This window comes from Giraffa tippelskirchi, chromosome 5 (assembly GCF_054371585.1).
Source record: "Giraffa tippelskirchi isolate mGirTip1 chromosome 5, T2T-mGirTip1v1.2.pri, whole genome shotgun sequence".
NCBI classification, from domain to species: Eukaryota; Metazoa; Chordata; class Mammalia; order Artiodactyla; family Giraffidae; genus Giraffa; species Giraffa tippelskirchi.
Window position 1 is genome coordinate 50,459,287 of NC_137279.1, and position 22,370 is coordinate 50,481,656.

Consider the following 22,370-nt stretch of genomic DNA (forward strand, 5'->3'; position numbering starts at 1 on the left):
ATAGTCCATGGGGTCACAAAGAGTCAGACACAACTGAGTGACTGAGCACATATATCAATTATCACATTTAAATATTAAAATATAATAATGGCTGAGTAATATTCCATTACACATAGGTACCACATCTTTTTTTATCCATTCATCTGTCGATGGACATCTACGTTGCTTCCATGTCCTATTGTAAATAGTGTTGCAATGAACATTGGGGTACATGAGTCTTTTTGAGTTACTGTTTTCTCAAGGTATATGTCCAGTAGTGGAATTGCTGGGTCATATGGCAATTTGCACAGATGTAGAGAAAGGACTTGTGAACACAGGGCAGGAAGGAGAGGGTGGGACGAACTGAGAGAGTAGCAGTGACATACACACACTACCATGTACAAAATAGATAGATATTGGGAAGCTGCTGCATAGCACAGGGAGCTCAGCTTGGGGCTCTGTGATGACCTAGAGGGTTGGAATCGGGGCTGGGTGGGAGGGAGGTCCAAGAGGGAGGGTATATATGTACACATATGGCTGAATCATGTTGTTGTATAGCAGAAACTAACACGATATTGTAAACCAATTATATTCCAATAAAAATAAATAAAAAATACATGATGTTACTACTTTGCTATTGTTGTTACTGCTTCCCTCATTTTACAGATAAAAAAACTAAGACTAAGAGAGCTTGCACAGCTGCATGGTAGTAAAGCTGAAGTTCTAATCCATGTTTGTCAAGTATCAGCTTCTGCTTTCACACACCATTCCATGTTAAACCATACAATTTTTAAAAGAGATCCCAAATCAAACACACCTTTGTTTTTTGTTCTATTTGAGGGCCAAGAATCAAGAGCTCCTCCTGCATATCTGTAACTAGAGCAGTTGTTTCCAGGATCTTGGATAGGCCCATATGGAAACGTTCCCTGAAGGGAAAGAAAGTATTAAGAAAGTCTTTTGTTGTTCAGTTGCTCAGTAATAACCAACTCTCTGCGACCCCATGGACTGCACCACACCAGGCTTCTCTGTCCTTCACTGTCTCCTGGAGTTTGTTCAAATTCATGTCCATTGAGTCAATGACCCAACCATCTCATCCTGTCATTCCCTTTTCTCTCCTCACGCCCTCACTCTTTCCCAGCATCAGGGTCTTTTCCAATGAGTCGGCTCTTTGCATCAATTAAGAAAGTATAGATACAACAAAATAATAGCCAAGCAAGATTCACTGTAATCATGGACTGGAAGACCACATAGTAGAGATGCCCATTCTCCCCAAAATGATACATAGGTTTAATGCAATTCCTGTCAGAATCTCAGTAAAAAAATGTTTATGTATAGATGTGCTTATTCTAAAATTCATATGGAAAGGCAAATGAACTAAGGCAATTAAAATAATTTTGAAAAAACAAAGAATAAAGTGGGTGGAATTATTCTACCTGATTGGAAGACTGATTACATAGCGACAGTAATCAAGATTATGTGGTACTGGCAGAGAGATAGATATGGAGATTGATGGAATGATAGAGAACACAAAAGTAAACCCACACAAGTACACCTAACTCAGTTTTGACAAAGGTTCAAAAGCAATAGAGGAAGAAAAGATTTTTCAACAAATGGTGCTGGGGCATCAGTTATACCAGATGAACTGTAACCTAAACCTTACACCTTATGTTTATGCAAAAATTAACTTGAAATGGATCATAGAATTAAATGTAAAACTATACTACTTTTAGCAGAAAATATAGGAAAAATTGATCAGGATCTAGGGCTTGGTGAAGAGTTCTTAGACAAGAGAAACATAATTTATAAAAGAAAACAAATTCATAAATTGGACTTCATCAAAAATTAGGACCATTTTCTCTGTGAAAGGGAGAATGAAAATACAAGCTACCAACTGGAGTAGGATATTTGTAATCCACATATCTGACAAAGGACTTATTTTAGAATATATAAAGAATTCTCAAACTAACAATGAAAAATTTGTACAATTTAGAAAATGTGAAAAAGATAGGAAGAGACGTTAAATTGAAAAGGATATATGGATGGCAAATAAGGGCATGAAAAGATATTCAGCACCACTAACCATTAAAATGTAAATTAAGATCACAATGTCATATAATTACATACTTATTAAAATAGTCAATAATAGAAAATAGTGATAATACCAAATGTTCTCAAGGATGCAGAGAAACTGAATCTCCCATACAAAATTTATAAAATTATGTAAAACATAGAAAACAAAAAATAGTACAGTCATTTTGAGTAACAATTTGATATTTTCTTCATGGGTCAGATGTCCTAACAGTCATACTCTTGCCATTTATCCTACAGAAATAGAAATTTATATCTGCCCAGAAACCTGTACAGAGATATACTCATAATCACCCCAAATTAGAATCAGCCCAAATTCCTTCAATGGTTAGACAAACTGTGGTACACCCATATAGACTCTTACTTTAGCAATAAAAAGGAATAAACTCATGATACATGCAATAGCTTAGATCCCAGAGGCATTATGCTGAGTGAAAGCACTATCACTCTCTGTATGTGAAGAATAAAAATGTAGAAACGCAGAACAGATTAGCAGTTGCAAGGTATTTGGAATAGGAGGAGGAAGAGAGTGGGAGTGACTGTAAAGAGGATAGCAGTAGGGGGAATCTTTGTGGTAATGAACTGGTTCTATATCTTGATTGCTGCTGTGGTAATACAAATCGCTACAAATGATAAAGTTGAATGGCATAGAACTATAAACACACATTGTTCCAATGACAGTTTCCTGGTTTTGGTGTTGTACTATAGTTATGTAAAATGTGAGCACTGAGAGAAACTGAGTAAAAGGTACTTTGGACCTCTCTGTACTATTTTTGCAACTTCCTGTGAATTTAATAATGTCCAAAACAAATTTTCTTTTTAAATAAGAAACAATAAGATAAGGTTGAAAACTTTTCATTTATCTATTCACTAGAATAAAAAACTGAAACTATACATTTGTATGGGATAAAATAAATAAAAAAATTTAAACAAGAAGACTCCAAAGCTATTGGTCAACAAAATTTTAGTTCTAAGACAGGGAATAAGTTCCATAGAGCATTTTCTAAAAATTGAATATATGGTTTCTATTTCTTGGGCTTTCATAATCTATGAGAACATCATCACCCATGCCCTTTAAATTGTGAATTACACAGATATTTTTGATATTTGATTCTTTTATATAGCTCTAGGATAGGTCCTCAAAAGTCTCATGTGGATTACCACATTAGCTTTTAAGTCTCCTTTGTTTTTATTTTTTGTTTCTCTCCAATTTATTCTCCATACCAGAGTGATTTTCCTAAAATAAGTCTATTTATATTACTTACCTATTTAAAGAGTTATTATTTGTTGTGTGTTGTGTACGTCAGACATTGCACTTAGCATTTAATTTGTAAACATATGATCCCCAAGAAACAGGTGATATTAAAAATAAAATGGACTCAAAGGAAAAACTAAAGAAACACAGACAACTGAAACTAAGCTCTCAATGAAGCACACACTTATGACAGGTAATTCGGGCTTTAAAAGTGATTATTTCCCAAAAGGATATCTCCCACTGAAACAGGATGTTAAATGGTTTAGTGGAGAAGAGGAGTGGATTGGCTGTAAGAGACCCAAAGCACATAACTAACCCTTCCCTTCCCTTTTTTCTTGTCTCATATCTATCCTTGGAAAACTGGGCTACTGGATTTGTAAGAAGTAAAGAAGAGCTATGAAGTTGGGACTTATAACTTGGTGCTTCTTTTTACCACCTACCTATACTTGATGGATATAAGCACTGATGGATATTGATGATAATGATCATGCACATAAGGTGATAACTTATGGTAATCCTGATTACACATCAGGGGGGTAAGGAGATGTTCTAGGATAGTTCAAACTACGTAAGGAAGAAACTATTGAGCCACTTAGGGATGTACAATGTGGGGAAGACATGGGGAAGACTGGGAAGTGGATGAAGTGATTGCGACAGATACTGGTCATACCAATCACGACTGTGAATGGAGAGCAACAACCCTGGATGGTGGGAAGGGGACACCTTAGAAACCTGGAGGTCGGAAGTAGAAGGAAGTTCCATTAATTCCTTATAACTCTTGTCTATAGGGCATCTGGCCAATTTATCCAGCCTGCTGCCATCATACTCAATTGAATCACTAACCAACAAAAGGCTTAATCCATGGACTTTCAGAAACATTTTAGGAGCTGCTAACCCAGAGGAGTGAACAGCCTTCATGTGAACAATGGAACGAGATCAACCTTTTGAACTAATAGGACTGTTTTCACAGACGGTAGCAACTGCTGTATAACTGATGTTGAATGTGCCACTCAAAGCTGTTGACAAAAAATAAATGAGATTCTGACGTCATGTGAATAAAATGCTGCTGCTGAGGTTGCTACTGCTTCTGCAAATGTCAGGTCTATACTCGTCTGCCACATACAAACTAGTTTAAACTCTCAAGCATGAGTGGTGGTGAAAATTTTCATTGCCCTGGACTTCCAGCTGGCCAATAAAGGCAGAGTATGGGCGACTGCCAATGATTGATGCACTTGGATCAATAATAATTTTAACTGGCTTGGCTCAAGATACGAAATCTATCTGTGGTCTGTCCTCCAAGTGGCAGTCATCATGGCCATTGTCATCCAGTGTTGTCCAAGAGTGAATTTGGTCTAAGTCCCTATCAGTGCACTTAACTCGGGTATCTGATAGAGTGGGCTGTTCTTTTTCAGCTGGATAAATGACAGGTTGGAGGATAGAGCTGTAAAGGAATGCCTTCACGTGGTACCCTGGTAACCTTTCATGCCTTCACATAGGTCACACAGGAGAAGGTTTAACTACAACTGAGATAAGTCTGTGATCCTTCTGGAACATGAGAGCATGGAATGCTTGTGAGCAGATGCTATAAGACCATTTCCCACTGTCTTTATCTTCTGAGAGGCTGTCATGAGATTGTTTCTCAATGACTCTACAGTTCTTATTAGATATGAGACTTTCTACCTCAGGTTTCCTCCCCCACCTTCCTAGGTCCAGCTGAAGGTTCTAAAACTGCTGAGCTGCAGCATGACGTGGACTTCTCAGCAACAGGGCATCCCACTATCAGTGTTGTAGTTGGGAAGATTCCCTGGAGAAGGAAATGGCAACCCACTCCAGTACTCTTGCCTGGAGAATCCCATGGACAGAGGAGCCTGGTGGGCTACAGTCCATGGGGTTCCAAAGAGTTGGACATGACTGAGTGACTTTCATTTTCACTTTTATTTCATGGGATAAAGGACATGGGGAGTGGCAATGCTGGTTACTCTTGTTTTCATTGTCCATGTCTGAATCTAACAGTCTATTGCTTCTTCACTGGCTGAATCTGTCAGCTTTGCCTTTACAGGGGCAGCCTGTGAATGACCACAGGGGAGATAGACACCTACCTCTTTTAAGATCTTCTGTAGCTTTTGCTCTTTTCCCTCCAATGAAAAGGTGGATTTTCACTTGCATTTGTATCCCTTTTTACAAATAAGAGCACAAATATAGTATACATATATCTGACTTGGTCTCAAAGTCTTACCTCTTCTTTTGCATTTCCTTCTCTCGGGACTTCAAAATGTGGGCAAATGTATCCATGAATCGCAAGTAATTACTGGGAGTGATATAATAATGCCTTCTAGTTGTTTGAAAGTATTTTATGTTCAACTCTTTTATGCTTCTGTGGATTCGGACACATGTTGGGACAAGCTTTTCTTTTAAGTTCTGAAAAACAGTAATTTCTAAGAATTAAGAGAAAGCAGTCTAAATACACACATACACAAAAAACTGACACTGAAAATACATTTGTCATGTCTGAGATGTGGAGATGCAGAAAAAGGGTTTGGATGAATGGGACTAAAAATACATGAGTTTCATTGTCATTCAGAGATGTAGTGTTGTTGGATTCTGATAATAAATTGAAATCTTCACTTGCATTAGATTTCTTTAAAGGGGTTATATTTACCTCTCTGTTCTCGAAATCCACTTTTTCTCTTAAGAAAGCATCAGCTACAATCAGGAGAGCTTCTTCCGGCCACTTCTCATACCAGTCAACCGTGCAGGAGCTGATCAGGGAAGGATATAGTCTACAGTTTTGGTGAAAGTTAGGTCTTGTAGGGCTCATGGTCATAAGAATATGAAGATTTTTATGTATTCTCTGAAAATTAATGAAAATATAATTTGCTTAAATGCAATCCACTGCTTTGAAGAAAATATTATATCGAAAATTCCATTTAAAATTTGTTTCAATTCTTTCCTTAATGAAGGGAGTAGAAACCTATCAATCATGTACTGAGTGTCTGTCATAAACCAGAGTCCTTCCAAGGGAAACTACAAGCTTCATAAAACCTTTCTGAGGAAAGGAGCCAGGTTCTGCTCTAGGGGACCCCCACCCTCTTGGCTTCAACTGTATGGACTGGGTAGGGGAGTCACTGGACTCAGAACATTCCTTGTATAAACCATCCTTTATAAGGGGATCTGGTGCTAGAGCTCTATTCAGTAGGGCAGTTTATATCAGATGGTGATGAGTCTGACTATTTAACTGTTTTCTCTGGAGTGGTGTGCATTTAAGACTCACAGAAATTCAAAGTAAGAAACAGTCAGATGAATTAAAGCTAAAAGAGATGCGGAGAATCAGAACAATGTTATGTATAGAACACTGCAGAGATACTAATAAACTCCTACAGTTGAAGGATTACAGCCAAGCAGTATTAGATTCTATACAATTTTGCAGGTCCTAGGCAAAGTGTTAGTTTCAAAGAAGTTTGCCTGCATCCTTGCCCCACCTAAAACCTGGTTGTGTTGTTGCTGTTCTTGGCTTCTTGGAAGGACTGACCACAGGGCACAGATTCCTTCCTCATTTCATACGTCACTTCATGATAAAAACACATTATTGAAAGCAGCTTCAGTGAATCAATGTTCCATCTAACTCAAAGGGTTCGACTTGTACAAAGTGATAATATCTTTGAGTATCAAGCAACCTATTTTGCCAAGAGTGGTAAAGCTGAAAGAAGACTAAAGGGTAAGATTTCCCCCCTCCTGCTAGTCTTTAAAATTTTTATAAAAGCAAATGCAACTCCTCAATGCAAAATTCACAAAATACAGAAATCTTTAAATTGAAAATGAAATTGCATGTGTGCTTAGCTGCGTCCTACTCTTTGCGATCCCATGGACTGTAACACACTAGGCTCTTCTGTCCATGGACATTTTCTAGGCAAGAATACTGGAGTGGGTTGTCATTTCCCACTCCAGGGGATCTTCCTGACTCAAGGATTGAAATTTGTCTCTTGTGTCTCCTGCACTGGTGGGCGTATTCTTTATTGAGCCACCTCGGAATACCAACAAAACAAAATTACCTCTCTTTGCTTTACCCATTTGCAAACTCCTACTTGAAGATGTCCAACAGTTTAAAGTGTGTTTTCACTATTCATTATTACTGTAAAAAACCTTAAATCATTTTTGAAAGCATGGCATCTATATAAAATTAAAATTGATTTCTACTTGGGATTCTTATTTTTTATTTCTGGAGGGCACTATTCCCCACACTCTAAATCAGAATTTATTTTCCTTTTTCACTCACAATCTATTGGGTAAACCAATTTTGTAAAGAAATGCTAGAGTGCCACAAGTTTGCAGGATAGCTCCTATCCTTTCTACTGCAGCATTTAAAAATACAACTCAATTCAAACATCCATTTATATTATATTGTTCTCTTACAATTGCAGATTCCATTCCCAGAATTTTTTTACATGTTTTTGTTGTGCAAGATCACTAAGTATCTGCTGAGGAAGGGATGGTGGTTCAGTTCAATTTTCAAATGTCTCCATAAAAGGCAGAAACTGACTCGAGAAATGAGTTGGTTTGTGGTACTTTACCAGTGAACATTTTGGATTGGGTAATCATATCTATCTGTTTACTGAGCCACTGGTCAGTCATCATGTCTTAAAGACACAGAATGCCTAGTTCATTTGTCCAGTTGATATCTCTCATCAAGCTGATTCTTTGACAGCAAGCTCACTGCTGAGTTCATTCTGAATATTACCTGCTCTACCTGGATGACCCACAACCTCCTGGACAGTTCTAGGGCTTTCTAAGGGGATGAGGAATTCTTGTTTCTTGCCTTTCCAGGCTTGTTTTCAGCATACAACTGAAATAAAAAAACTTCATTGGCTAGAAAGGGATCACAGGGTGTGAAATAATCTTGGGATCTTATTTCTCTTATTGCCTCTGCTGCTGCTGCTAAGTCGCTTCAGTCGTGTCCGACTCTGTGCGACCCCATAGACGTCAGCCCACCGGGCTCTGCCGTCCCTGGGATTCTCCAAGCTATTACTATTTTTTTAAGTCATTGTTAGCCAGTCAGTCCTAGATTCTTGCTCATGTTTGTCCTGCCTATGGTGTGTCTGTGTGTAAGGATGGCAGTCATTATTATAGCTTTAAAAACTCATGTAAAAAACCAAAGAAATTATCCAACTTGAAACTCATGTACAGAATTATAAACATAGTCTATTTTTTTATGCAGACCTTTATGTTCATTGCAGTATTATTTTCAACAAATAGTGGACATTAGCAAAAAATTTTGTGAAATTTGAACGTAGTCTATTTTCAATTTAATATGACAATTTGATAAAGGCAATCCAGAAAAATGTACCTTTTGGAAGAACAAAAGTAAAGCTTGTCTATTACTAATATAACCAGACTGTTCGGCAAGAGTTCTAATCTTGAGGGCAATCTCATCCAGCTCTTCATTTTCAAACAAGTCAGGTATCTTCCCCAAATTAATAATGCTGTTCAAATCTTCCATAAATAACCCCTTAGGCAAAACATACATTTAATCAGGACTGAGTAAACTGGGCATATATTCTACTCTGGACAGAGCAAACCAAGAAAGCAATAGTGTTTCAGGAGAATTTAGATTAAAAAAAATAAGTTCTCTTAATGCGAACCCATCAAAAACATTTTTTTCTGAGTCAAAATAAGCTTCATCTATTCATTCATTTATTCAAACATTAGGGAAACAGATTTGATACCAACAGTATGCCAACCACTGTGTTGTGCACTGGGGAAGAAGTATGGGAGGAGCGGGTGCAATAATTAAGTTGAGCAGGGACTCTGCTTCACACAGTTTATAGTAATTCTCGGTATCTCTACTTTTGTGTTTGAATACTACACAAACTATTAGAAATCACATGGCCAACAGCTTATTTTAATTTAACCAAGAACATCTCTATAAAGGGCTCCAAAATGAATGGGAAGGTAACAGAGGAGAAGCAGCAATGAAAGAAAGTCTACCAGAGGAGTAATAAAAAAGTATGAGCATTTTGGTTTTTAGAATAAATCCAAGCTTTCTTTTAACAAAAAAGCATTATTAGCATTATCAATGTCTCAAGATACAGTTTTCTTTAGTCACTCACAGGGACCTGGTATTTCAGCCCAGTTGAGAAAGGGCAGAGAACTGGTGGGCTGTGTCCAGTAGAGGCCAACAGAGGTGACATGGGGCTAACTGCTTTCCTGTCTCACCTAAGACATGATGGAGAACTGCCAAAGATTTATTAAATACTCTGATTATTGCCTACTTGTTGAGAGTCTAGCTAAATTACTCCATAGTATTACTGCCTCAGCATCCATTTTGTTTGGCCAAGCAGCCTGCTGGGGGACTTAAACTGATATTATACCTCTCATGGACGCATATGCCTTAGATAGCAACCCACAGAGTTACAAGTAAATGTAAATTCTGATATGACTTTCCAACAGGCCTTCTGACAACAGTCTCCCCTGCTTCCCAGAGCCTTCCCTTTATGTGCTCCTTAGATGAGAGCACCATGGAACTTACCAACCAACCCCCTTGTTGGGTTTGAATTGACCAATCTGGCCCTAGCCTGGGAACTCCAAAAGCACTGCAAAGCACTGCACCCCCAATCAAGGCGTGTGCCCTGGTCCTACCTCTCTTTCTCTCTGCACTTTGCCTTGACTTCCCATGGGTTCCCTTAAGGCATGCTGTGTACCTCCTGCAGAACCTGAGTAATAAACTTCTCTTTCAGATTCTCTTGTGGTCTTTTGTTAAACTGTGGCTCACCATCTGGTATCCTGCACTTAACAAATGTTAACAAACTTTAACAAAGTCATAACACCATTTTTTGGATTCATGTGGAAAGTAATGATGTGGCTAGAAAAAGTCTGGAAAAGAGATGAAATAACCTTAAAGTTCTGCATAACATGGAAAGTGAAAGTGAAAGTTGCTCTGTTGTGTCCGACTCTTTGCAATCCCATGGGCTATACAATCTATGGAATCTTCCAGGCCAGAATACTGGAGTGGGTAGCCATTCCCTTCTCCAGGGGATCTTCCCAACCTAAGGATAGAACCCAGGTCTCCAGCATTGCAGGCAGATTCTTGACCAGCTGAGCCACCAGGGAAACCCCTGAATAACATGGGAGCCATGTTCAATTCAGTGTTGACAGTGGATTTCTGAAATATAGTTTCTTAAATTAGAATAATACATTCTTGGCAGGGGAGAAACTACATCTTCTGAAATCTAGAAAGTGTCTAGCAGAAACCTCAACCTGATCAAGGAGCAGGATATTCAAATTTGGGAAGGGGAGAATATACAGTTAAAGCAGAAAAACTGGATATTATGGAGAATAGAAGATATGACATGGCCCTTGGATTTACTTTCAAAATATGACATGAAAAACAAACAGACACATACAACTCTAGGGAGAGAGGCCCAGTATCAGGAGAAAAAACAAAACGGGAGTTTGAAACAATACTAATATCTATACACCTCTGGATCATAGATAATAAACAATATTCCCTTGAAATTTTGCCACAAAGAAGTACATACAATCTGAGGTGGTATTCCTAATTATGCTTTGGCTGTGGAAGGGTATAACTTAGGCAAAAGAATAGATTTTTTTAAAGTTGAGTGATTAACATTTTTTGCTTACGTATAAATAAGGCATAAGCTGCAAAGAAAGGTCTCAGCTTTGGTGAAACTTGAGCAGAAGGATAAAGGACAGAAACAGAAGCCTCAACCTCTGTGAGAGTACACTGTAGATTACATGATCAGACAGTGGATACAGATGATAGGGCTATTTTAAAAAGACAGATTATAAAACTGGTTTTAATGTAAAATGAATGACTTTAGTTACACAGATAAATTACTTCCAATTAGTCAATTAAAATTATAGAGATAGAAAATTCTTTTATTGTGGTACTTATGCAAAACTATCTACAGAATGATTGCAAATTTATAAACTCTATAGGCTATGATTGGATAGGCATGGAAAATAATGAAAAGTATTGATATGGCAAGTTAATAGGACCATAGATAAATATTTTCTTTTCAAATATTAAATTTGGAGGGCTCCACTGTGCCATCTGGGAATACCCCACATAAATATTAAATTTTAGCAAATAATAAAAACAAAAAGTACTTACTTGATCTAGGTTCAAATTACTAACTATCATAGCAGAGGGGCTGCCTTCTAATCCTGCTTGCATAAACACTTTTCTGAAATCTTCTTTGAATTCTAAGTAGGCATAATTGTGAGATAAAGGTACTCGGTATATTTTGTGTTCTGCCAAATAACAGGCCAGAGTCGCACAAGTTTCTTTTCCACATCCATCTATTCCAATCTTGGGAAGTAAAAAAATCCAGCATATGATTGTTATATATGTTCTGGAAATCTTTCTAAATCTTTCAGAAATAGAAATCATTTATTTCTATTTCTAAATAGAAATAAAAAGTTTCTTACTTAGATGTGCTAGAAAGTTAGTAAAACTACCTAAGACTATTTTTAAATGCTTTGATAAACACATGAAACATGAAGTATTTTATCAAAATCTTATAAGGCACTCAAACACTTTCAATATTTTAATCTTTTCGATTCACAGCCTCTTGAATTACATGAAATAACTGCATTGAAAAGATAATCTGGAAAAATAGCATAGACAGGCTTATAAATCATTGCAATGTGACTATCAACATTTGCGTCTTCATTTGTAAGGATTCAAATAAGTCTTTTTCCATTTACTGGGGGCAATAACACCCAAGAAGTGCTCTTTGGGAATGATGATAAAGTCTTACCCTTTTAAAACAGTTTATTAAGATGCAAACTATAGACTATACCTGTTTTAAATGCACAATTAAATGATTTTTAGTAAATTTACAGAGTTATGAAACCATCACCACAATTCATTTTTAGAGTACTTCTATCATCCCCCAAATATCCCTCAAGCCTATTTACAGTCAATCCTCTTTCTAATCTCCAGTCCCAGGCAACCATTAAAGGGCTTTTTGTCTCTATAGATTTGCCTTTGTTAGACATTTCCTATAAATGAAATCATACAGTAAGAAGTCTTTTGCCTCTGACTTCTCAGTTAGCATGTGGTTTTGAGGTTCTCCATGTTGTAGTGTGCATCAGCAGTTCACTCCTTTTCCATTAATGGACTTGGGGATGTTAAACCAAACATACATCCCTAGAATAAAGCTCACTTGGCCATGGTATATAATATTCATATGTTGTTACATTCAGTTTGCTGATATTTCATTCAAAAAATTAAGAACTATATTCACAAGGATATTGGTATGTAGTTCTCTTTTTTCATGATGTCTGTATAGTTTTGGTATCAGGGTGATACTGGTCTCATGGATTAGCTGGGAAGTATTCCTTCTATTTTCTGAAAGAGTTATAAAGGACTGATTTAATTTTTCCTTAAATGTTAGAATTCTCTAGTGAAGCCATTTGGCCCTAGGCTTTTCTTTGTGGGAAGTTTTAAAATTCCTAATTCAATCTTTTTGTTAGTTATATAAGTACAGATTTTATATTTCTTCAGTTCAGTAATTTATGTCTTTCGAGGAAGGTGTACATTTCATCAAGGTGTATTAAATACTTGATTTTAATAGTTGGAATGTTCTTGCCTTTTTTTTCTTGATTATCCCCTCTAAAGATTTGCCAGTTTTGTTGATCTTTTCAAAGAATCATTTTTTTTGTTTTGTTTTCATTGATATTCTCTTACTGTTTTTCTATTCTTTACTATCTTCTCTCATCTTTTCTTTCATATTACTTCCTCTTTGGGCTTGCTTTGGGCTTAGTTTTCTTTTCTTTTGTAGTTTTCTAAGGTGGAAACTTAGGTTATTTACTTGAGATTTGTACACACTACCATATGTAACATGGATAACCAAAAAGGACCTACTATATAGCACAGGGAACTCTACTCAATCTTATGTGGCAGCCTGAATGGGAGGGGAGTTTGAGGGGAGAATGAATATATGTATGTGTAAGGCTGGGTCCCTTTGCTATCCACTTGAAACTATCTCAACATTGTTGATCAGCTATACTCCAATATAAAATAAAAAGTTTAAAATAAAATAAAATATAGGCATTTGTAGCAGTAAATTTCCCTCGAAGCACTGCTTTAGGTACGTTGTGCTGTTATCTTTTTTGTTTATTTTTTGTTTTGGTATGTTGTGTTTTTGTTTTCCGGAGAAGGCAATGGCACCCCACTCCAGTACTCTTGCCTGGAAAATCCCATGGATGGAGGAGCCTGGTAGGCTACAGTCCATGGGGTCGCTAAGAGTCGGACACGACTGAGCGACTTCACTTTCACTTTTCCCTTTCATGCATTGGAGAAGGAAATGGCAACCCACTCCAGTATTCTTGCCTAGAGAATCCCAGGGACGGGGGAGCCTGGTGGGCTGCCGTCTATGGGGTCGCACAGAGTCGGACACGACTGAAGCGACTTAGCAGCAGTAGCAGCAGCAGTTTTTGTTTTCATTCACTTCAAAGCATTTTCTAATTTCTCTTGTGATTTCTTCTTTTACCTATCAGTTATTTAGGAATGTATTATAAAGGTTCTGCATATTTGTGAATACTCCAAATTTCTTCCTGTTATTGATTCCAGTAGTAATTCTTTTGTGATCTGAGAACATAATTTGAATGACTAACTTAAACAAATAGTCATAGTAATATGACATATCATTAGTTGAATACATTGGATTTTATTTAGCCTTCTGAAATCTTTTCTCTATTTAAGGTATTGGCAAAATTTCCAACAATTGCTGGAGCAGCCGTGAAGAAATACCCCACGTCCAAGGTAAGAGAAACCCAAGTAAGACGGTAGGTGTTGCGAGAGGGCATCAGAGGGCAGACACACTGAAACTAAAATTACAGAAAACTAGCTAATCTGATCACATGGACCACAGCCTTGTCTATCTCAATGAAACTAAGCCATGCAATGTGGGGCCACCCAAGACGGATGCGTCATGGTGGAGAGGTCTGACAGAATGTGGTCCACTGGAGAAGGGCATGGCAAACCACTTCAGTATTCTTGCCTTGAGAAACCCATGAACAGTATGAAAAGACAAAAAGATAAGACACTGAAAGATGAACTCCCCAGGTCAGTAGGTGCCCAATATGCTACTGGAGGTCAGTGGAGAAATAATTCCAGAAAGAATGATGGGATGGCGCCAAAGCAAAAACAATACCCAGCTGTGGATGTGACTGGTGATAGAAGCAAAGTCTGATGCTGTAAAGAGCAATATTGCATAGGAACCTGGAATGTTAGGTCCATGAATCACGGAAAATTGGAAGTGGTCAAACAGGAGATGGCAAGAGTGAACATCGACATTCTAGGAATCAGCGAACTAAGATGGACTGGAATGGGTGAATTTAAAGATGACCATTATATCTACTACTGTGGGCAAGAATCCCTTAGAAGAAATGGAGTAGCCATCATGGTCAACAAAAGAGTCTGAAATGCAGTACTTGGATGCAATCTTAAAAACCATAGAATGATCTCTGTTCGTTTCCAAGGCAAACCATTCAATATCACAGTAATCCAAGTCTATGCCCCGACCAGTAATGCTGAAGAAGCTGAAGTTGAACTGTTCTATGAAGACCTACAAGACCTTTTAGAACTAACACCCAAAAAAGATGTCCTTTTCATTATAGGGGACTGGAATGCAAAAGTAGGAAGTCAGGAAACACCTGGCATAACAGGCAAATTTTGCCTTGGAGTACAGAATGAAGCAGGGCAAAGGCTAATAGAGTTTTGCCAAGAGAACACACTGGTCATAGCAAACACCCTCTTCCAATAACACAAGAGAAGACTCTACACATGGACATCACCAGATGGTCAACACAGAAATCAGATTGATTATATTCTTTGCAGCCAAAAATGGAGAAGCTCTATACAGCCAGCAAAAACAAGACCGGGAGCAGACTGTGGCTCAGATCATGAACTCCTTATTGCCAAATTCAGACTTAAATTGGAGAAAGTAGGGAAAACCACTAGTCCATTCAAGTATGACCTAGATTAAATCCCTTATGAGTATACAGTAGAAGTGACAAATAGATTTAAGGGACTAGATCTGATAGACAGAGTGCCTGATGAACTATGGACAGAGGTTCGTGACATTGTACAGGAGACAGGGATCAAGACCGTCCCCATGGAAAAGAAATGCAAAAAATGCCAAAAAGCAAAATGGCTGTCTGAGGAGGCCTTACAGATAGCTGGGAAGAGAAGAGAAGTGAAAAGCAAAGGAGAAAGGGAAAGATATTCCCATCTGAATGCAGAGTTCCAAAGAATAGCAAGGAGAGATAAGAAAGCCTTCCTTAGCAATCAATGCAAAGAAATAGAGGAAAACAACAGATTGGGAAAGACTAGAGATCTCTTCAAGACAATTAGAGATACCAAGGGAACATTTCATGCAAAGATGGGTTCAATAAAGCACAGAAATGGTATGGACCTAACAGAAGCAGAAGATATTAAGAAGAGGTGGCAAGAATACACAGAAGAACTGTACAAAAAAGATCTTCACGACCCAGATAATCACGATGGTGTGATCACTCACCTAGAGCCAGACATCCTGGAATGTGAAGTCAAGTGGGCCTTAGAAAGCATCACTACGAACAAAGCTAGTGGAGGTGATGGAATTCCAGTTGAGCTATTTCAAATCCTGAAAGATGATGCTGTGAAAGTGCTGCACTCGATATGCCAGCAAATTTGGAAAACTCAGCAGTGGCCACAGGACTGGAAAAGGTCAGTTTTCATCTCAATCCCAAAGAAAGGCAATGCCAAAGAATGCTCAAACTACCGCACAATTGCAGTCATCTCACACACTAGTAAAGTAATGCTCAAAATTCTCCAAGCCAGACTTCAGCAATACGTGAACTGTGAACTTCCAGATGTTCAAGCTGGTTTTAGAAAAGGCAGAGGAACCAGAGATCAAATTGCCCTTATCCGCTGGATCATCGAAAAAGCAAGAGAGTTCCAGAAAAACATCTATTTCTGCTTTATTGACTATGCCAAAGCCTTTGACTGTGTGGATCACAATAAACTTTGGAAAATTCTGAAAGAGATGGGAATACCAGATCATCTGACCTGTCTCTTGAGAAACCTGTATGCAGGTCAGGAAGCAACAGTTAGAACTGGACATGGAACAACAGACTGGTTCCAAATAGGAAAAGGAGTACGTCAAGGCTGTATATTGTCACCCTGCTTATTTAACTTATATGCAGAGTACATCATGAGAAACGCTGGGCTGGAAGAAGCACAAGCTGGAATCAAGATTGCCAGGAGAAATATCAATAACCTCAGATATGAAGATGACACCACCCTTATGGCAGAAAGTGAAGAAGAACTAAAGAGCCTCTTGATGAAAGTGAAAGAGGAGAGTGAAAAAGTTGGCTTAAAGCTCAATGTTCAGAAAACTAAGATCATGGCATCTGGTCCCATCACTTGATGGGAAATAGATGCGGAAACAGTGGAAACAGTGTCAGACTTTATTTTGGGGGGCTCCAAAATCACTGCTGATGGTGACTGCAGCCATGAAATTAAAAGCCGCTTACTCCTTGGAAGGAAGTTTATGGCCAACCTAGACAGCATATTGAAAAGCAGAGACATTACTTTGCCAACAAAAGTCCGTCTAGTCAAGGCTACGGTTTTTCCAGTGGTCATGTATGGATGTGAGAGTTGGACGGTGAAGAAAGCTGAGCGCCGCGGAATTGATGCTTTTGAACTGTGGCGTTGGAGAAGATTCTTGAGAGTCCCTTGGACTGCAATGAGATCCAATCAACCCATCCTAAAGGAGATCAGTCCTGGGTGTTCATTGGAAGGACTGATGTTGAAGCTGAAACTCCAATAATGTGGCCACCTCATGCAAAGAGTTGACTCATTGGAAAAAACCCTAATTCTTGGAAGGATTGGGGGCAGGAGGAGAAGGGGATGATAGAGGATGAGATGGTTGGATGGCATCACTGACTTGATGGACATGGATCTGGGTAAACTCCAGGAGTTGGTGATGGACAGGGAGGCCTGGCATGCTGCAGTTCATAGGGTCGCAAAGAGTCGGACACTACTGATCAACTGAACTGAACTTAACTGAACCCTCATTTGCCTTCATGAGCAGTAAAATTTTGTGCAATGACTCATTTTTCTAAATAAATATTCAAGGAATTGTATTATTTTTGAAGTCAAGATTCACCTGCACAGACACTGTGTTGATACTGAAGATATGCTAGAGATGGTGCCAGACCTATCACTGTTTTTACACATCAAATGCCTTCCAGAAACAAATAGCTGGTAAACTTTTATGTGCTTTTGAGAGGAGAAGGATCTTGTCATATGAGTCAATGAATATGAGCTTTCATAAATGGAAAGTGTGCAAAAATTAAATTTCTGTAAGCAGAGTAGATTTTATTAAATTTCCTTAATTTTTATTTTGCATACTAAAAAAATTTGAAAAATTTAAATTCTTACTAGTAACATATGACTTCCTGATTGTCGAAGGATCCTTGTAGCTCTTGCAATGTGTTCTATGGCTTCCTTGAAAAATACCAAGGAATGAGAAATCTACCAGGGGAAACAAAAAAAATAAAGTGATTATAGGCATAGAAAAATTAAGTGTTCATTGTGGTTTTACATACAAGATATAGAAGTGAGAATGACTAATCTGGTAATCCAATAATTTAGACCCAATAAACTAGTTTACATTTATGTAAAATAAGTGTGCACAGTGAGAACTGTCCTTTTGCCAATATTCTGATGAGCAAGATTGGGAGGTGGGCACAGGCTTGAGGGAAGAGGCTGAAGGGGAAAGCAGCAATATCCAGGCTGATTTTCTATTTCTCTGTCTTGGGGTAGGACAAGTCTCAGGGAATCAGTGTATGGTATCTGATTTTGTTGGTGTCTATGTTCCAAATCACCTTTGCTCATAACTACAATGGGAATGTAGTTTCCCATTGGACTTCCCTGGTGGCTCAGATGGTAAAGAATCTGCCTGCAATGTGGGAGACCTGGATTGGATCCCTGGGTTGGGAAGATCCCATGGAGGAGGACGTGGCAACCCATTCCAGTATTCTTGTCTGGAGAATCCCTATGGATAGGGAAGCCTGGAGGGCTACAGTCCATGGGGTCACAAAGAGTTGGACATGACTGAGTGACTAAGCACAGCACAATGGGAAAATTGTAAATTAGTCCCAGCTATATTGCTGCTACTTGTTGCCACAACCTTTCTTGCATTTCTTAATTCCCTTAACTTTAGTAATTCAACATTTTACCGCATCAGTTGTGCACCTTGTATTTAAATAAGGCAAAATAAGATGAACAATATAAAAATCTACACTTCTACTGGTCTGTGCTAAAATTTAAAGGTACACTTTTTGATCTCTCTCACTCTTATACATATACATACATCTCAAAAATGTTTGATTTTACATACACATTTACATATGTGTAGTGTTAGTTGCTCAGTCGTGTCTGACTCTTTGCAATCCCATGGACTGTAGCCCACCAGGCTCCTCTGCCCATGGGGATTCTCCAGGCAAGAATACTAGAGTGAGTTGCCATTTCCTTCTCCAGGGGATCTTCTCAACTCAGGGATCGAACCCGAGTCTTCTGCATTGGCAGGCGGATTCTTTACTGATTGAGCTACCAGGGAAGCCTATATATATGTGTGTGCATAGATAAATGTATATTTGAAAATAGTGTTCTTTAGATTTTTGTATAGTATGTGTCTCTACCTCCAAAGATGCCGAATTCAATTTCATTTGGAATTCAGTAAGTACTTCGGCAAGTTTATTATAGTCATTGGTATACTGATAGGTCTTCTTTCTATGAGATTTGTTTACATCCAAGAAATCCACAAATATAATTGGGTCATTCATCAGTTTTTCTTTGGTCCATTGGATCTATTGTAAGATGATTGAATAGAAATTGTTAATAGCACAATTTTACTTATTATCAAAACTAAAACAATATACTTGTATCAGAGAAGTTCTTAGCACAGTAGATCTAGATCTCTGGGGTTCTCAACATTTTTTTGTGCCATGGACCCCCTTCTGACAGTGAAATCTGTGGACTCCTCATAAGAATAACATTTTAAAACACATATAGTAAAATGCAAGGGTTGCAAAGGAAACCAAATACACTGAAATACAGTTCTGCTTAAGAACTCTTTGAGAATCTACAGTCTCTAGGTTAAGAACTGCTGCTGTGGGAATAACATGTTGATACCACGAGGTCTCACCAACAATTTGGAAAAGAGAATCTTTCCTTAATCAATTGTTAATCACCACCATAGATTTGCAAGCTTCCATATTTGCTTTCTTGGTTCACTTGACTTGTCTTTCAGACCAAGTTCACGGGCTAACCCATTCTTTGAAGTCTGACCATTTCCCTCTTCCTAAAATTAGGTAGATAAAATTATTCTTTCTTCTTTTGTCCCTCTATGGTGGTGTGTGGATGGGCACTTACAGAAATGTATTGCACCTGTTAGGTTGTAAGGTGCTTGGAGGCAGGGCTTACATTAGTTCTATGTAGGTTTCAGAACTTACATCAGTTGATGTCTGGCCCTGGAAATTCCTACTAGGCTCTCAGGTGTTTGTTTAAGCAAAAGGCTAAAAGAAGGTTGAGGGACAATATGACACGCTGGTTAAGAGAATATCTGAAGTCAGATAGCCAGGACTCCACCACTTAACTAACTATGCAACCTTGGGCAAATTCTTAATCTCACTTTGCCTCAGTTTCTTCATTTGTAAAATGAAGATTACAACAGGACTTAAATCACAGAGATGTTATGAAGATTTAATTGAGTGATGATGGGTAAAGCTTTTAAAACAGTGCCTGGCACATTGTAAGTGTTAACTGTAATTAGAGCTATGACATTTTACTTTTTAAAAAGTCAACCAGTCAAACAAGTGACTAAATGGTATTGTATAAAACCAAATTCTTACGGGAATAATTTACATCCTTAAGGTTTTAAAGTAGGTTTGGATAATAGTTCTTTAATTTGGGGATACTGTAGCTGTTCTTGCTGTCTGTGGGACTAACTCCTACTAGGGAAAGACTTGCCTCCCCTGAGTATTTGCTTACTCATTTTCTACTGCCTCTACATCTGTTCTTTGGTCTAGCAAAGTCTTAAAACTAAATTGCAGTTGGAATGTATAAGGCAAGAATTTAGGATCTTCTCCCAGGACAGAAATAAGCTCTCTTTAGATGGTTATTTTAGCAAAGTCTCTGCATTCCTTCATTCATTCCTTTATCTATTCATTCATCCCAGATGAATTTATCAAGTAACAGCTAGGGGTGAGGGAGGATGTTAAACTCTGGAGATTTAGGTGCAGATAAAAATCAACAATTTTGTTCTCATGGAACTCATCGGTTAGAGAAAGAGATAGGCAATTACATTCTAATTAGTTCTATGGATAGGAAAACCCCATGGTCCTATGACAATACAAAGACATTTAACCTGGAAAGAATGTGATTTAGGCTAGAGAAGACCACCAGGAGAGGATGCATGAGCTGAATCTTGAAGGATGGTCAGGAGTGAGCCAAGAGAAGGGACCTATATGAACAAAGGAAGAGACAACAGAGACCATTCTGCACTGGCCAAAGTGTGAGGTGAGGGGCTCAAATTTCTGACATGGATGGAGGCTTGAATGATAATGTCAGTATTGAGGTAGGAAACACCAGGGTGGGGCATCAGGGTAGTACATAGAATGCAGTGAAGGAAGACTGGAAATGGTTTTGCAAATGGTTTTTCATGTTGAGAATGAAGTACCCAGAGTAATATGAGACAGATTTAGAAGTCAAGACAAGGTCTAACTCTAGCATTCAGGCTCCTTCTGCCAAACCATCAGCCTGTCTTTGAACAGTAGATATAAGATCTGGTTATTTTTAATACAATGATAGCTTACATTTACTGAGCACTTATCATGTGTCAGAAACCATTGTAAACACTTTACACAAGTTAGTGCCATTAATTCTCACCACAGTCCTATGAAGTTGGTACAATTACTACCTTTTCATTAGAGATGAGGAAACCGAGATACAGAGGGGTCACTTGCTAAAGGTTTCATAGCTCATAAATGGAATGGTTAGGCTTTGAACTTGGGCAGGGCCTGTGTTTGTAACCTCTGTATTCAACTGCTTCTCAGGTTGTTAGGGAAGGAAAGTGAGAAAAGAAAGGACTGGAGATTCTACTGCCTGTGTGAAGGAAAGTAGGAGTAAGATGAGTGTGAAGCATCACCAAAGAGTAGCCCCAAAGAGGGACAAGAAGAAGAACTGCACACCAGGTAGAGCCCTGAGAAATTCTGGATAAGCAGATGGAGCTGTTGGTGGATGTGGAGATAACTACTTAATGAAGAGATTATTTTACCAGATGTTTAAAAAGTTGGAGGGCAGAAGTGTTACGGATTAACATGAATGATGATACCAAGAAGGGTCTAGGCTGAAGAGCAGAAAACTTGGATTAAAGAAAAGTAATGATGAGTGTCTAGAAAATCTTTTTTAAAAGATTTCTGAATTTGTGATTTATCTAAAAACTATATATGGGGACTTCCTTGGCGGTCCAGTGGTTAAGACTCCATGCTGGCAATCTATGGGGTGCGGGTTAAATCTCTGGTAGGGGAACTAAGATCCTACATGCCACACGGCATGGCCAAAAGATAAAAGGAAAAAAATATATGTGTATACAAATGTATGTAGACATAAAGACAGAGATTTACATATATGTATATGTGTTGTATGCTGGGCTTACGTGCATGTGTGTATCTCTATGTATAAAGTTTGTATTCCAGATTTCTTCTTCACTGTTGTAAATAAAGTTGTACCTTTGAGTTTATTTTATTTCCTATAGTGCTATGAATAGGGTGAGAGAAACCGGCACCACCAAAGAAGAGAAAAAAGAAAAGAACCAGTATCCTTGGAAAGGAATTGAGAGGAGTTAGCAGAGAGGTAGAGTAATGGAGTTGAGCTCACCACTTCATTTAGTTACAACTGTTAGTGAATCAGTTACTGAAGCACTTTCCTTTGTGACCTGGACTAGAGAAGCATGCACAAACTAACATTCAAAGG

The 22,370-nt window shown here is 38.2% G+C and overlaps 1 protein-coding gene across 1 annotated transcript in view; it reads right to left on the reverse strand.

The window, feature by feature from the left end:
* DNAH14 (dynein axonemal heavy chain 14) overlaps nt 1-22,370 on the reverse strand; it is a 377,211-nt gene that overhangs the window by 106,196 nt on the left and 248,645 nt on the right. The window contains exons 53-59 of the mRNA XM_081491559.1: nt 19,037-19,204; nt 17,775-17,867; nt 11,451-11,648; nt 8,664-8,825; nt 5,982-6,173; nt 5,559-5,740; nt 797-905 (exon numbers count right to left, since the gene is read on the reverse strand). Of these exons, the coding sequence (XP_081347685.1) occupies nt 797-905; nt 5,559-5,740; nt 5,982-6,173; nt 8,664-8,825; nt 11,451-11,648; nt 17,775-17,867; nt 19,037-19,204 (1,104 nt within the window). The remainder of the gene's footprint in view (nt 1-796; nt 906-5,558; nt 5,741-5,981; nt 6,174-8,663; nt 8,826-11,450; nt 11,649-17,774; nt 17,868-19,036; nt 19,205-22,370) is intronic.